At 39.9% G+C, this 17,007-nt stretch overlaps 2 protein-coding genes across 7 annotated transcripts; both read right to left on the bottom strand.

Annotated features, from left to right (window-relative positions):
- Window positions 1-996: 996 nt before the first annotated feature.
- LOC146971038 (kelch-like protein 40a) lies at window positions 997-5,101 on the bottom strand. The gene is made up of 6 exons (XM_085804994.1): window positions 3,826-5,101; window positions 3,510-3,670; window positions 2,988-3,095; window positions 2,553-2,738; window positions 2,182-2,331; window positions 997-1,465 (listed from the first exon to the last, which is right to left on the bottom strand). Exons 1-6 carry the CDS (start codon window positions 4,954-4,956, stop codon window positions 1,354-1,356), a joined length of 1,848 nt encoding a protein of 615 aa, XP_085661120.1. The 5' UTR covers window positions 4,957-5,101; the 3' UTR covers window positions 997-1,353.
- A 3,796-nt stretch (window positions 5,102-8,897) lies between these two features.
- On the bottom strand, window positions 8,898-16,820 carry hhatla (hedgehog acyltransferase like, a). Of its 6 annotated transcripts, none has more exons than XM_085805002.1 (13): window positions 16,612-16,820; window positions 15,387-15,499; window positions 14,012-14,079; window positions 13,785-13,898; window positions 13,297-13,312; window positions 12,875-13,064; window positions 12,041-12,250; window positions 11,398-11,569; window positions 10,139-10,283; window positions 9,980-10,015; window positions 9,675-9,876; window positions 9,427-9,568; window positions 8,898-9,053 (listed from the first exon to the last, which is right to left on the bottom strand). In XM_085805002.1, exons 4-13 carry the CDS (start codon window positions 13,879-13,881, stop codon window positions 8,911-8,913), a joined length of 1,353 nt encoding a protein of 450 aa, XP_085661128.1. In that variant the 5' UTR covers window positions 13,882-13,898; window positions 14,012-14,079; window positions 15,387-15,499; window positions 16,612-16,820; the 3' UTR covers window positions 8,898-8,910. The 6 variants fall into 6 exon arrangements, with proteins under 6 accessions (XP_085661128.1, XP_085661124.1, XP_085661127.1 ...); XM_085804998.1 differs by having other exon boundaries at window positions 12,875-13,069; window positions 13,292-13,312; XM_085805001.1 differs by having other exon boundaries at window positions 15,387-15,514.
- Window positions 16,821-17,007: the final 187 nt, after the last annotated feature.

The following is a 17,007-nucleotide window of genomic DNA, read 5'->3' on the forward strand; positions in this document are numbered from 1 at the left end:
TGGTGTTACTTTATGGATGGCAATGTTAGTTGGTAGGAACGTCATCTTGGGCCAGAGTGAAATATCTAAGGTTGCCATGATATTTTGTACAGACATTCATGATTCCTAGTAGATTAATCATAATGACTTTGGTGACCCCCTGACTTTTCCTGTAGTGCTCAACGAGCTGGACATTTGTGGTTTTGAGTGAAATGTCTCCACACTTACTGGATGGACATCCATGACAAATCTGGATCAATTGTAGTATCAGTCAAAAATGTAATTTTCCTTTTGAAAACCAATGACATTCCCATCAACCTCAGCTGCACCTTGTTTTTAGTGCTAATTATTATTACTATTATTCTTATTATTACTATTATTAATTAGAAAATGCTATGGTAACATGCCAAACTACTAAAGTAATAATAAATCATATCTCTTATAGATATTGTCTTATTGTTAATTCCAAAACACACCCTCACAAAGATGCTGGCCAAACATTTGTTTTCATCAGAAAAGACATTTTCCAAAAATCAGGCAGTGACGGTGTCACATTTCATGTGTCCCACGTCCTGCTGGAGTTTGATGTTTACTTTAGTTCCCCCTCTTGTTCTTCCTGTTCTTAGTGTGTAAAACTGAAACTATTGCTACTTAAGCTAACTGAAAGTACCTCAGACTAAATGTCACAAACATTTATTGTATATACTGTGAAACTGTAAATATGGTTGATGAATTGGTTGATGAAATTCATTTTATGGTGATGACTTATAGTGCTCAGGTGTCAACTGGAAATCGCTGTTTACATTTAAAAATGTCCATTTCTCCCTCATGCTATTTGCATAACGTCAATAGTGGTGATGCAGTGTCTGTTATGTTGCCTTGTACATTTTGTGTAAATATTGTGTACTGTATAGTATGTGGAATCAGCTGTAAATATGTTATTGCACAACATGTCAGAAGAAGATGAATAAAACCATTTGCACTGTGAAATGGTGTGGCTTTCCAAACCTAAGTGAATAGAATCAACCTTTATCTTTATTTCTGTTTAAATAAAGCAAACAGATAGTAAAGAAAATTTATGAAACAATATAACAAAAACAGATGTACAAATTAACATTTTTGCTTTTTATAAAAGAAATTTGGTGTGATATGGTAATTTGCCCATTCCCTGCAGCCCTGTTTAGCCTTAGCATGTATCTGTCTCCCCCTGCTGTAAAACATTGGATAAAACAATTTGATGTTGATTTCATACTACGAAATCAAATTCAGTCATTGCCCAGACATTAGCTACCCATAGCTAATTTTGGAGCAATGTCCACAATGATTATACTCATTTTACTTGCTTCATTGCTAATGTTCCATGGTTAACCAGAGTTATAACTTGGTGAGGCGCAGAGTGTTGAGGCGCACTGGGACGATAGTGGCTTCCTCTGCGTAGCTTATCTCTCGCAAAATCCCGTTCCAGCATTTGTCTGCCTCATCATATCTGTGGGAAAAATACACATGTTAGTATCAGTATTAGTAACCTTGGTGTGTTTTATGCACAAAGAATGATTTGATATGAAAAAGAGTTCCTTTCATTGCTCCATTAAGTGATAATAGACTGAAAGAATGGAAAAGGATAAAAAGTTGTTCTGTCTTCATTTGGATGGAAATAAAATTTGTATGGCACTCATGTGCCACATGAATTGTATAGAAAAATATTTTTCGTGGTAGAAAATTTGATTTGTCAAAGGAATCGTACATTAATAATGATGCTGCTGTTACTGATATGCAGCCATTACTGTAATGTAACTTTTTTTTATACTTCCTTCACTGTCAATGATCAAAAAGACCAAAAACAAAACCAAGGATACACTAATGCATATCTACACCTCAGCCTGTCTTGGTGGGCCAATCAAATTAAAACACATTTGGTGTTCAAGTGTTGCAGTGAGGTACAAAGGTCCATTTGAAGTGGTAAAGATGACTTGTTGAGCCAATGGCAATACTTAATGGACTCCTATTTACCATTTATATAAAAAAAATAATGACAATGAAGTTAAGTAGATGTTAGAGAAGTTCTAATGGTTGATACACACTTAAAATGCCTGTATGCCTGCTTACAATAACGTAATTGTACATTATTTGTTAAAAGTTTATATACAGCTAAGTTGGAGGACTTTCAGATACAGTGTGTCCGGGGTAATAGTGGGCTGTTACCTCCAGATGTCAGTCATCTCTGTTGGGACGGGCTCTTCACTGGTTTCACTGGGCATCATGGCAAATCCTCCCACAGCGTAGAGCAAGTCTCCCGTAGAGAGCAGATTGAGGGAGCTACGCTCCTGAGGGAACTCAGTGAACTCAGACCACCTGGAGCAAAACAGGACAATAACCAAAAATACTGTAGTGGAAAGTGATGATGGTGTTAGATTAGCTGCTATATTACTGTATGACACCCACAGCAGTACAATGAGTGCTGTTTTATGACCTAATGATCTACTGGAGGAGTCGTTTCCCTTATGTAGACAGATGCTTCACCTCATAACGATTAGATAAAGTGGGTCATATAAAAAAAAACACTGTTGTCTCACTTGTTGGTGGCAATGTCATAGACCTCCACGGAGCTGGTGAGGCCTGCATCTGTGACCCCCGTCACCACATAGATCTGGTCTCTGTGCACGGTGACACCAAACAGGGAGCGGGCCGTCTTCAGAGGAGCCAGGTCCTTCCACTCAAACTTAGTAGGATTGTAGACACAGACTCTTCTCATGCATTTCCTGCATAAAAACATTTAATACAGTCCGTTAAAGTGGCACCGATTCATTCATGAGATTCAGCTTACATGTCACTATGACCAGCAACTTGACTTTAGTTTCAAATATTCAAGTGATACTTGCTGTTACAAAACGGTGATACAAAGTGAATAATAGAACAGGATGGAAAAAAAGAGGATTCCTTAATTTGGCAAATTTCACTATTTTTAAATTTATATTCAAATAATATTGTCTTTATTAAATGCCACATACTTGCTTGCAGACTTTCCTCCAATAACGTAGACGAGACCTTTGTGTGACACAGTTCCATGGCCGTACACTTCATAAGGCAGAGGGTCCGACTCCCCCCATTTGAATGACCTGTGTACAGAGACAGGAAATGCATGAAATATATAACACTATGAGCTGTGGCTCTATAGATAGAAAAGTGATAAAGGAATAATGCTGATACATTAATGTAACTGATAAAAAAGTTAAGGAATTTAAGAAGTCATGATGTCGTCCAAAGAAAACTGTATCTAAATGTACTGTATGTCAGATTGTTCTGATACTGAAGGATTAAGTATAGATTTATTGATTTAGTAATCTTGAAATAATAAAATCATTTAAAAGTTAAAAACAAACAAAAACTGTAACATTTATCCCTGTTCACTCACATTAACAAAGTGAGATTTTTATAACTTATTTGCTGGTTATTTGGATTTTGTTAATGAAATATTTTACAGTGGATTATCGGTATCAAAGATCCATATTAGATTTAGTGTCGACACTTACTGTCTGTCATAGATCATGACTGAATCCAGGACACGCTCGCCTTCCTTCAGCTCCTTTCCTCCCACAACAAAGATGGAGTTTTCGACATCGGCCAGCCCAAACAGACAGCGAGGGCTGGGTTGTGAGGGCATCCCTAACCATTCTGAACTGACTGGGTCAAACTAAAGATGAAGGGAGGAGAAAAATGACATGTGAGTAATAAAATACATTTTTGGATCCATGTTAAACTGGGTTTTTACTGGATTTCAAAGAGGAAATTGTGAGATAAGCCATTTTCAAACAGAGACACTGGTGGTCCTCATGACTGATGTACTACCTGTAGGAAGTAAGAACTGAAGGGCTCGTCTTTGTCCTCCTCGTTGTAGAGCATTCCTCCAACAACGAACACCTGGTTCTCCTTGGTGACCAGGCTGCTGTGGTTTTTGGGAATATCTGTGGATTCTGACACCACATAGCATTCGTTTCCAGCTGGGTCGTAGGCCACAGTCCCCGTGTTACTGAGCATAAGTATTAAGTCCATCTCAAACATCCCAAAGCGTGGATTGTTGTTGAGTATACCCGGCAGGTACCCTTCCTCATCCTCCTCATCCTCCTCCTCGTCTTCACTTCCTTCTCCCCCCTTTGCCCCATCACGGCCGGCCTTACTGGGCTTCGGGAGATGTCCTCGGTGAGCATCCTTGACGAGTTCCAGCTCCTTCTTGATCTCCTGGCTGAACCGGAGGAACTGGTGCCGCTCCACTTTTTCCTTGAAGTAATCCACGGGTATGAGCCTGAAACGGATGCAGTGCAACAGTTCTGGCAAGTCCTTGACCCGGTTCGTCTCATCATGTCTCACCCAGTCCATCAGTGATTCAAACACCAACTCCTCCCGCTCAACATTGAGGGAATCTGAGGTGATGATGATGGCCAGCTCGCTCGGGCCCAGGAGCAGGAAGTCCTGGTCCCTGATAACAACCTGGTAGCGTTCACAGATGAACTCTCTGGCAGCCAGGGTGAGTCTGGGACAATCCAGCAGCAGCCCTAGTCTGAAGATAGCCAAGCAGTTTCCCAGCACCAGTTTGTCCTGGAGGTAGGTGACACACACAGAGAAGATGGAGGGGATCTGGTACATGTTAGCCACCATGAAGATATCTTGGACATTCTGCTCCGTCAGATTAATGTCAGAGGTGTACAAGTAGCGTAGGATCATCTCCATAACACTTGGATCCACATCTTTGAGGACAATCTCACGCCTCTTGCTCTCCTCCAGGTCGGACAGGAACATGGCCTTGAAGAAGGGGCTGCTAGCTGCCAGAACCAGGCGGTGGCACGGGAACTCCTTGTCCTGGATTTTGAGGACACAGTCCACAAACTTGTCGTTCTCCAACAGGTCGCAGAGTCCATCCTGAAGGAGGGTCTGTTGGTACATCCGAGGCTGCTCCGCCGGGTCTATAGTCATGGCAGCCATTTTGTTCTGTTGCCTGGTCCTGGTTGGGTTTCCTGGGCACCCTACTTACTCCCCACAACAGAGCAGGACTGTCAGCCTCTCACAGGACTGCTCAGATGGCTGTGGATCGTCTACGCGTTGGTTGGCTGCTGGTTGCAGCTGTCCGAGGCTGTCAGTCACTCTGGAAGTCATGGGTATTTATAGACAGGACCCTCACAAAGCTGAGGAATCCATTTTGGTGAAGAGGAAACAGGACCTATCCAATCGTGCACCACACAGACCCCCATAAACAGCTGAATGACTAAGCGTGGGGGTGACGGCATGTTAAATCTACCAGGACAGCTCACCAGGCGGCCTGACTGGATGGGATTATTTTGATCTTTTGACACACTCTTAACAAGTAGTTTTTATTTTTTTTAATCTAATACAGACTAGTATCTCTGCTGGTGTGTGGAGTAGAGGCACAGTGTGTACTGCATACTAGCAACAGTGGCTCTAGGGAGACCAACAGGTTACATAATAAACTTCAACTGACACCAGAAAGTTAAAAAACAAAAAAACACAAAAAAAAAACACTTTATTTGACGCCTATCTCTATAACGTATTATAACCATACTTATAATGAGTTATAATGCAGTTATAGCACTGTATAACTATAGTTATAAACACTCATAAATAATCATAATGCTTTATAACAATAATCATAACACACTATGCATTTTATCATGACTTATAAGGTCAGGTATTATAATACGTTATAATTGTTAGTAACTGGCTGACAGTGCCCACATCGATAATGCATTATAAACAGGGCCGGCCCTAGGATTTTGGTGGCCCCTAAACAAGATTTTTGTTTGTGGCCCTGCACTCTAAGCACAAACACCAAATCACTGGTTAAAACTGAATACAGACATGTTTATGCCCTCTGAGGTTTGAGGCCATTTTCTCGACTATTACATATTTTCTTAAATTTATCTTTTTAAGATACTTGCAGATGTAACAATACTCAAGTGTTTTATGTCTAAATATTAGAACCTCCGCTGTAAGCACACTGAGGCCAGTTTGTCCTAGAACACTGTATAAAGAAATAATTTAGGCCAAATGCTGGAAATTTGAGGTCTGCTTTTTGAAAAATTTCAAATCCCTTGTGAAAACACACCTTCAGTCATGAGAACGAACTGTTTTGGTGCTTGAAATAGGATATGAATACAGTAATAGATAAGTGTAGAAAACAAGTCTAAAATGAAATTTTGTAAGATTGCTTTTTGAGCACAAATGTTGTCATTCTGCCATTCTATTTTCACCAAATGTCTCAAATAAAAGAAGCTGAATATTGACTTCACATTACATATAAAGCTCATAGCGTGCACGTGCAGACTTCAGGTTGTTTAAATGACTTGATGAACCCCGGTACCTTTCTGATCATGTGGCCCCCCACCTAACGGCTGTGGCCCTAAACAACCGCAGTGTTTATGCCAGGGGCCCGCCCTGATTATAAATATAGTTATAATGTGTTATAATTGGCTTATAAACGTGTATAACTATAATTATAAACACTCTTAAATTATCATAAGGCTTTATAACAATAAGCATAACACATTATAGAGCCTTATAGCTCTATTATAATACTTGATCTTATAATCCATTATAAAATGCTCTATAATGTGTTATTCTTATTGTTATAAAGCCATATGATAATCTATGAATGTTTATAATGATAGTTATACACGTTTATAAGCCAATTATAACACATTCTAACTATATTTATAATGCATTATCAGCAAGTTACTAACAATCCCAACATATTATAATACCTGACCTTATAAGTCAAGATAAAATGCTGTATAGTGTGTTATGATTATTGTTATAAAGCATTATGATCATTTATGAGTGTTTATAACTATAGTTATACAGTGCTATAACTGCATTGTAACTCATTTTAAGTATGGTTATAATGCATTATAGACATACTGTAGGCGTCAAATAAAGTGTTACCAAAAAAACATTAAGCATCATCTTGAGAGATGCCATATATGTAACTATAAGGTACATAAACATTGTCTTACATATTTTCATGGACATACACACATTATAGATTAATATACATAGTACTTAACTTAAACTGTAACTATACACTATTAATATAGTCACACACAGTACATACATCAGATCAGTTGACACAAGTTCCTAATCCTTAAATGAACAGTAATTATCGTTTTCTATTCAGCTGAATGCAGGGGCTCTCTTACATCCAAAAAAATAAAAAATAAACTCTATCAGAATAAGATACAACACTAGTTAAACACAACTCAAACACTACCTTTAATGGCAGCCCAATTGAAAATTAAAAAATTAAAAAATTAAATTTAAAGGTAACAAATGTGCAAGAAATATTGCTAACACAAAAAGCATCTTGCAGAACAACCAGTTGCTCTGAGCTTTAGAGATAGAGAATCACCGCCATCTAGTGGCTGAAAAGGATAGGTGTGTGTGTGTGTGTGTGTGTGTGTGTGTGTGTGTGTGTGTGTGCGTGGAGGGGGTGGGGGGGTTCTAAGAGGAACAGAGAGACTTTTTCCCCCCTGTCATCTAAAATTAAAGTAAACGCCCAACTGATTACTTGTCATAAAGAGTGGCGGAGTAAGTAATTAGTGAACATTTAAATCCTGTACTTTAATTCATGCATTGTAGGGCTTTTATTTTATCCTATTATTTCATACAGTAATGAAAATGTATGTGTATTGTTTGCAGTCACTGATCACCATTTTGTGAAGAAAGATGACGTTATATGTCATAATAATTCCAAATTCATCGAGTAACAAATAGTTTTGCATTTCTTTAAATTAAATAACACTGTTGATGGTTTTATTTGAGACCTGCTTAGACATCAAAGCAAACAACCATACACTGACGGTTTCAAGTCTTTCCACATACAATCACAAAAAGCACTCATACGTCACTTCTGGATTAAAAACAAATCTTTATTCCATGTCAAATTTTTTGAATTAAACACTTTTGAATAAAAACCTTTCAGAGAGAAAAGGCCTTACAATCTGCATAAACTTATTCCCAACTATCTGCTGCACTGAAGACACACAGCAGGTTTCGGTGACAGGCCGGATAAGACTGACCTATTTTCCCTCCCAGGCATGTAGCCTGTCGTAGTGAAGTGAGGATCTGGATTGTGTGAGAGAGAGGGGGATGACAGGTATCCTGTAAATATCATGCCTTCTGTTATCTCCTGTGGACGACACTGATGTACAATGTCGTAGCTGAACTACATTCACTTTTTCAACACTGTAAGAGATTGAATACATTCTCAGTAAACATTAAAGTAGACTATCCTACACATCCTGAGTTGTGTATTGGACAGTTGAGCAAATGCACTTTACAATCAGCTGCAAGCAACGTGGAGGATCTCCACAGCACCCTTGGATTATCATTGCACTTTATTTGTGGCACCCTGACCTCAAACTTTCAATCTTCAAGTTTTTAACACTCTCAGTGTTGTTAGTGTCTGACTAACAATAATCATGTTGACAATGAATTAAGAAAAAAAAGAAAAATATCCAAATTTGAGAGAAATCACAAATGAACATAGGAGACAACTCCACAGAGCACAGTAGTCTTTCCTTAACAATACTGTATGTTCTTGTGTATACTATAGTGTCATAAAATATGTACTTGTCAGGCCTTTAACTTGCTAAACAATCTTGTGTTCAGATAAAATACAGATACAAAATGCACCATCGGTGGGTTTGTGCCAGAGGATGTGGCGATTATCTACAGCAAGTGCACTTGAGGATATTTCACAGTTCGTTTCTGACAAAAGCAAAAAAAAAACACAGCTTCTGAACAATGCAGGTGCTGACTGGCTGTTGCAGTCTGGTTCAGTTACAGTTCGTGAGGCCAAGGATGGAAGAATGTGAGGGGGCAGCTGACCATGAAGTCTGTGAAACTCTGTGTTTTTCTCTCTGTTTATTCTGCTTTCTCTTTGCCGCCATCGACCGGCTTCACCGGCTCGGGATCATCCAGCAGAGCTTGTTGTCGCTCCCTCTCCTTCACCAGCTGCACACCACAGTAGGTCACAAATAAGACAGAGAGGGTGGACAGAGGGAAACCTGGAGCACAAGAGAAGAAAAAGAAAACAGACTGAAGAAGTGCAGAGGAGGAATAAGAAGAAATGAGAACTGAAAGGTACGACTGTAAAGGAATGCAGCTGTCTTTGTGCTGTGCTGTGAGTAGATGTTCAACTGCAGATAATCCTGTGAATAACCTCTCTGATTCCCAATGCATGGGCTGTTAAGATCCTTTCCTTCTGTTGGAAAGGAAGCAACAAAGAAGACGCTAAAGTTATGTGATCTCTGGAGGATGGCGCCTCTTGAGATTCTGCTGCCTTTGATGTCTGTCTGTGTTGTTCTCACTTGAACCGGAGCAGACAGGAAAGCCTCAGTTTGATTTTTATGTAATATACCCTGTTTCCTTGTTTCCTACCTTTGAAAATCAGCCTCCTGCCCACAAGTTTGGCAAACTCCAAACTGTTGAGTGCAAGCACATTGTAGAGGACGATGGTCCAGAAGTTGGCAGCATTGAACACACCACGGATCCTGCGCGACATAGCTTCACCCATGACACCCTGGAAACAGAGGACAGAGGAATACATTCAGGGATCTGATGTACAAAGAAATCTACCTCATGCATCTATCTTTTTGGAAATTATTCAATGTTGTTATTTTCCTCACCTCGATGGTGGAAAATGGTGGAAAGGAGAATAACTTGGCCACCCAGAGCTCAAAGTTGAGGCCGAAGCAGTTGAAGAAGGACCAGATGTAAACCAGTTCACATGGGCCCAGCCACAGGGTGGTGATGACAAAGGTGCATATGGTTGCTAGGAGTTCCTTGAAGATTTTGTCATGATCCCCACCAATGTAGTCATAAACATACCTGTGATATTACAATTCACATGAAATACAATGAAGAATCACAATCACCTTTTATACGATGGGCTCTGTCATTCAAACCCACAAATCTAAATTCAAACACTCACTTGCACAGCCAGTCGTTGATGCCTCTGTCAAAGTGCCTGAAAAAGAGAGAAATGTTCCATGTCAATCTTTTCTTTTTCTTTTCTTTTCTTTTCTTTTTGTCAAGATCTACCATGGTCAACCATACAAGACTGCACACAACTACTGCAGGTCACACGTACGTCTCAGCGAAGACGTAGAGCATGGTAATACACTTGGGGGGTTGAGGAGGGTCCAGGTGGTCCAGTGTTGCCACAGTGTTGATGACACCAAACATCACGGCTGCTTTCACCCAGTCATACACCAGGTTAGAATAAGCCAGGCCAGCTGCAGAGCAAAGGAACACAATGAAACAAATGAGCTTTAGTGTAGCTTAAGGTAAACTGATGGTAAATTCTACAAGTGGTACATTTTCATGTAAAGATCATCACACTTGGACAATTACTGTAGATTATTAGCCCTTCAATAAATATTGGATGTCAGCCAATAGTAATAGCAATACTGACCACGACTACATGAGTGTGAAGTTGTATTGTCCTTTCAATTTTATATATTTATCTATCTATTTACATCTAGGTACCTAATAGAGAAGCTAACCCCAACTTAAAGGGATAGTTCAACATTTTGGCAAATTGCCATAATCCCTATAGTTTTAGGAGTAGGTTTGTTACTTTTAATTGTCAGTGCAAGCTATTTTTAGAATGATGGAGCAGAGCCATGAGCTGCTCAGAGCTACGCTACGGAGGCTCATCGGATTTCCTGGTTTCCTTCATCAAACTCATCAAATACACAATCCAACAACTCCAAAACGCTCTGGTGGACAAGTTGTGACCTGCGCATTGACCACGCTATGAGATAATAATGGAACGTTACGAGATGGAGTCATTTTCATGGTAAATTCATGCAAAACCGCATTCCCGTCGGAGGCAGTTTTTTGGCAAGCAGTCTCTGCATTTGCCTCAAAAACAACTCTGTCTGGTAACGTTCTGTTATTATCTCATAGCGTGGTGAATGTGCGGGTCACAACTTGTCCACAAGAGCGTTTTGGAGTTGTTGGATTGTGTATTTGTTGAGTTTGATAAGGGAAACCAAGAAAACCCATTAGCCTCCTTAGCGTAGCTCTGAGCAGCTCACGGCTCGGCTCCGCCGTTCTAAAATAGCTTGCACTGACAATTAAAGGTAACGAACCTACTCCTAAAACTATAGGATTATGGCAATGGGCCAATTTGCCAATATATCACTGTATGTGCCACAGTCCTGTTGCCTTTTACATTCATTTATACACTGAAAACAATTCAAGTTTATACAGTAATATTTCATTTTTCTTTCTTTCTTTCTTTCTTTCTTACAAAATAATATAGAATTACCAACTATCGGTATTCAAAAAATACCAACATGGCTGCCATCTATAGCTGACCTATTAGTATCACACATCACCCACCCAGACTCCAGTCAGACAGCTTGGTGACCAGCTTCATGTCACTGGGGATTGTCAGGATGTAGAGATAGTGGAAGAAGACGTCCACCACCAGAATAACTCCCAGGTGCAACAAAGCCTTGGTGGTGATGTTCCACAGCTCCCTCTCTTTGCGGGTCAGCTGTGTGTTGTTCGCCTGTGGAATAAAAAACTTTTAGTTTGTGAACAAACCATCTTTGTCTTTTGGGACCATTAAAGTATGTATGGTTGATGATATTCGCTTGTAACTGACTTATGCAAAATGCAACATGTGTGTATTAACAAGAGCAGTAACAATAATAGTAATACTAAACCAGGTTCAAATGAATCAAAATGGGAAACTAGGCCACATTATATTAGTAGACGTAGGAGTAGGACATTTTTATATTCAAATGCAGAGAGACAGAATTATTGCTTTTATTCCCCACCCATGACTTTCTAATGGAGTTACATAAACGCATCAGCATCTTGCATATTTACATCAGCTGTCCTGAAAAGACACAGTGTGTGGGTGTTACATGAGCCTTCATCTGCTTTCTCACAGCATTCAATCATGAGCAGTGGCCATAGAACTACTGTTAAATCTGCTCACTTTTACCTATCTGTCCTTCGGTCTTAAAATCCTCACCTGTGCGTGAAACTGGTCAAAGGTCATAATAGGTCCAAAGAAGAAGAAGGGGAGGTAGAAGTTGTATTTCAGCAGGTCAGAGAATGCGTAGTTGCCATCTTTCTTTTCACAGTTCTCTAAGGCAAAGCTCATACAGCGCATAATGCTGAAGCCGCAGCCTCCATAGAACAGGATGTCTTGCAGGTCGAAGGAGCCGGTCACCAAAGTTTCCTAAAGGAGGAGTCAAACTTATTCTGAACATGGAAAATCGTTTTTCTGTATATGGTCAACAATACATGTACCTCAGACTGGACTTGACTGAGACAATAATTATATAACAACAATACACATCTGCCTTATTCACAGATATACTGTATATTATTATTATCATTCCATACACTAGGGATAGTAGAGATCATAAGGAACACATTTATCATCCTAATATATTGAATTACAATATTCACCATACAATGAAATGATATTATTTAAACTATTAATATTGTTGTTATATTTTATAGTATTTACAGTATCATGATACTTATTTAAATCTTTCTTACATAATACTCTGTTGTATTGTATTTTACTATGGAAATTGACTCCACATTATGTGTGTCTTAAGCTCTTTATGAAACATTTCCAAAGATTTAATCATAGAATCTCTTAATAATTTTCTACACACAGAAAGTGCAAATCAAAATTCAGGGAATTAAATCCCATCACTTTAGTTCTCTGACATCTAACTGGGTAAAAGTTATCCAGTTAGATGTCAGAGAACTATCAATTGATTTTAAAAACCATTCTCTGGTCAGTAAAATAATTTCCATTACTCTCTCTAACCCGGAGCCACCCACTCACCTGCCAGGAGTTATAAGGTTCCAGCTTGATGGAGGCCAGTGTGGTGAGGCCAGCTGCAAAGCACATCGATTTCCTCTTGATTAGAGCAACACTGTAGAGTATGATGCAGTGAGACACAACCAAAGCCGTGAAGGACCAGCCCATCGTCACCAGGACTGCCAAACCACCGTACACACCAAAGATCAAGGATCTGTGCTGTGGGTAAAGAGGGGCCAACATCAGTGTGATGCAGTAACAAGAGATTTTCACAATTCATTGTTTAATGCAACACACAGGAAAAGAGGTGTTAGTTCAATGACACTGCTGTATCAGCAACAATGGATATTAAATTGCAGTCGGAAAAAGCTGCCCATACATTAATGGCTTAAATGAAACACAAGACAAATGTTACGAAATTCACAAGATTATCAATGTTACCTTACATCCATCTATACCAATCTTCAGTGTAAGCATGAAACAAGACAGAAAACATGTTTAAAACACATTGAACTGTTTTAAATATGTCAAAAATATTAACAGTAAAAATTCATGAGGATACTAAACATACACCATCACAGTCCAACAGATGCAGCTCGTGCTCATGCATTGAATCAATCCTGTGTTAGACCTTGAGGTGTAAATATTACAAAAATAATTTTGTTTAGTAGAATAGAATAGGATAGGATTGCATTGCATTAACCTGACCTGAGATACTTGGGCACACTCTTCACAACTTTGAGTTTTAAGTGTTGTAGCACATATCAAATGAAATCTGGCATTAGGCTTTCATATGTGCAAATGCGTACATACAAACACATACGCACATATGTATATAAGAGAGACGTGCAATTATACCTGTGCAAAGTCAGCATACAATGCTATCGTATAGACATCCACACTCTCTCTGTCTGCAGCACACACATGCACGCACCTTTGGAGCTACGAGCGTGAATATCTTGGCAAAAATCACGTGACCAGTGAGAGCAAAAAGGATATGATTGCGGAATGTAGAGAACCACATCATCCATTCAAAGTCTGCAACATCCTGCAGAAAAGGAAGCTGCATTACTAACACATCGCAGACTCTCTGTTTTGACATTTTGCACCAGTTAATCCAGTTTTAGAAAATAGTGTGATACGTTTGAGGATTGTACTTACCATTTTCCTTCCAAAATAATGCCATCCTGGTTTCACACTTTCTTTGAAGGCCTTTCTGTTTACATTCTCTGAATAAATAAGAAAAATAAAGGACAACCAGAACATAATGTGTAAGAAATTGCAATTGTTTAATGTTAAATAAGGCATTAAGGTGTCAATCCAGACTTTAGCTCATCTTTGTGTTTGTGATAGATGTGTGCACTGAACATTTTTCAATGATCTAACAGAGATAGTGTCCTATATGATTCAAAATTTGGACAGCTTCCGTGTAACTGTTGGATTATTCATAGTGAATTTAAGGTGTGAGAACACACAGAGTACATTTGAACTATCAAATCTTACATAATGCCCTCATTGCGAAGCTTTCTATTTTTGAATCTGACATCCTCACCCGCACAGTCATAATCTGGTTGTAGGAGATTAAGTCACTGCATAACCTGAACGAAACCCTGACACAGAAATTATTTAAATGACAATAAGAGGAATAATAAGCATGATAATAATCAGAATCACAGCAATGCTGTCGAGACATTCAGTACACAGAAACAAGTGTGACTGGCACGCGCCCCCGGGGCAGCTCTGCCGGCTTTGCCTGATTACACTAATGGCCATGAAAAAGGATATCGAAATGTGAGGGTCAGCTGGGGAAAGCCTCTTACATCTGGGAACACGGCCAGACTTCTATTGCCAGTATACAGTGCTACTGTAGCATGCAGACCTGTGCATTGTGAATGGCACAGATGGAGCTGCCATAAATGACCACTTCAAGACACAGAGAATAAAAAAAAAAATCAGGACAAAATCATGAATGGCCAGTGTGACTGTGGCAGACTGTACCATTCACCAGATTACACTGAGTCCATTCAGACTGGTGTGTGAGGAGGCTAGTTTTAGCATTTTAGAGTCTGAATACATGCAAGTATTTGGCATTATTTTGAGATAAAAGGTTTTGGGGATTCTGTGGCTCAGTGTAACTGATTAAACTGAAATATCTCCATCAGGAAAATAATTAGAAACTAACTGGACCATCTTAAAATTGTCTTCATATTAATAGGAACTCGCAGGAGTTCCTCAGGGGAGAGCCGTCTCTTTCAATCTGCTGATTGGACTCGGTTCTAGTTCCTCCACCTTCAGGTGAACTGGAACAATGTTATCTTAGGGGATCTTATTTTTAATGCAGCTTTAATAATAAATTAACATTTTCAAACATGATACTGGATTAAAACTGTGGTGTTTGTTATTCATAAAGTTGGCACAACTCTGGAACAGCTGTGAAAAAATACACAGATTTTGGTAAACTTCAGCAAAGTTCCTATGTTGTGTTACTGATTTTTTGAGTTATACAGACACATCTCTTGACAGGTCACACACTCACCACTTGAAGCTTCAAATATCCAACTGCCTGCCCATATCAAGGCCACGGCGAGTACAGCTGTGTAGAGATACAGCTCATATCTGGGGAGGGCAGCCTTGATCCCCATGGTGAATCTGTACACAGGAAGCCTAACGGGTTGAAAAGCAATCAGCCACACAATATTAGACTGGACTGAAGGCAAACATATTAAAATAGATAAGTCAAAAGCTGGTTATAGAACAGGTCAAAACATGATCAAAGAATCCATCAAAGGTTATTGGGTGTCAGCGTTTGTCAATGTTTATTCTGAAAGCAACTGCTGTGTCAGTTTGAGTAGGCCTGAGGCCTCAGTCAGAAAACCTGTAAGGTAGCAATCTTGTTTTATGAATACTGTGTGGTTCATTAAAATGTGGTTAATCAGAACATAGGACACATGAGCTTATATTCACTTGTGAAGGTTGTTCACTTCAGTCATCAGTATCATTCATATCACAATTCCCTTCACTATGATTAACTACATTATTGTCCAGTGGAAAACCATTAGCCATTAATTCCCTTATTTGAAACAGCAACAAAACAACAACAGAATAGCATTAGGTTATAAATGAGTGTTCCTTGTGTCAGCACATCTTTTAAAGCATGTTCCTCATGTCAGACACAGACCAAGCTGTTTAAACGAGGAGACATTTCACTAATAATCCTTAAAGATCGACAGGCCGGTGACTTAAATAGGACTGCAGAGCTCTGGCTCCTCGGAATCAGCATCGTCAGCTGCGCAACCCTACCTCTCCTTCCTATTATAGCTCTTGCAGTTGGTCTGCTGTACAGCGGGGCAGCTGCAGTGCTATGTGATCTGAGAGGCGCTGGGGACTCACTTCACAGAATAATTAGCACTGCCCGGGATGACCAAGAATGGTGCACCGGAGTAGGAAAACAAACAGACAGGGTACTTTCTGAAGAGTAACGCACTTGTGCCTAGATGAGTGTGCACGCGTATGTGTGTATGTGTGTGCGTGTGTGAGAGTCTGTGTGTGTCAGGCTCATGTCGCGCACTCTAGTTGAAGTTAAAGGAGTTGGACAATCAAGTCTTTTTCTTGCCAAGACGTAACCATCCATGGCTGAGCACCCCAGCAAAGCGTCCTGCATACAAACCCACTGCTCCATGCACACAGAGCTGAAAGCACCCATATTTAACCCTATGCGCAAAAAAAAGAGACTAGTTTTTTTGTTTTTGTTTTTTACTAACCTGGTATGCGCTTCACACTCTCAAGAACAAGGCAGCAGCGTTTACAGCCCGACTCTTCAATACAGACAATAAATAAAAGAAAAAGAAAAAAAAAGGGGGTGTCGGTGGTTAGGCTACAGCAGGTTTTTCTAATTCATCCGTCTTGAGGGGGCTTGCCGCTGCCGCTGCCTGCGATCCCCAGCCTCGGCCAGTCAGGATGTTGCGGACTCAACGAAAGGAGGAGGAGGGGGTGGGGTGGAGGTGGTGGAGGGGGGGAGGAAGAGGAGGAGGAGGAGGAGGAGGAGGGGGGATATATTTATCCTTCACTACTGCGCCGCAGTGAGGGGTGGTCCATACCGAGCCCATCAGACCTTCCTGGAGCAGAAAGCCAAGAGCCAGTGCATCAATCTGTAAAAC

The sequence above is a fragment of the Trachurus japonicus genome, chromosome 17, assembly GCF_045865225.1.
Source record: "Trachurus japonicus isolate A0001 chromosome 17, Traja_1.0".
Taxonomy (NCBI): domain Eukaryota; kingdom Metazoa; phylum Chordata; class Actinopteri; order Carangiformes; family Carangidae; genus Trachurus; species Trachurus japonicus.

Bases quoted from the DNA above. Each gene is read 5' to 3' on its own strand.
- LOC146971038 (XM_085804994.1), bottom strand. From the start codon at position 4,956: ATGGCTGCCATGACTATAGACCCGGCGGAGCAGCCTCGGATGTACCAA. The intron at 3,671-3,825 runs GTAGTACATCAG...CTTCATCTTTAG, and splicing joins TCAGTTCTTACTTCCTACAG to TTTGACCCAGTCAGTTCAGA. The intron at 3,096-3,509 runs GTAAGTGTCGAC...CTCTGTACACAG, and splicing joins GTCATGATCTATGACAGACA to GTCATTCAAATGGGGGGAGT.
- hhatla (XM_085804998.1), bottom strand. From the start codon at position 15,492: ATGGGGATCAAGGCTGCCCTCCCCAGATATGAGCTGTATCTCTACACA. The intron at 14,080-15,386 runs GTGAGTGTGTGA...TTATTTATTCAG, and splicing joins GATATTTGAAGCTTCAAGTG to AGAATGTAAACAGAAAGGCC. The intron at 9,877-9,979 runs GTGAGTGTTTGA...GTAATATCACAG, and splicing joins ATCAACGACTGGCTGTGCAA to GTATGTTTATGACTACATTG.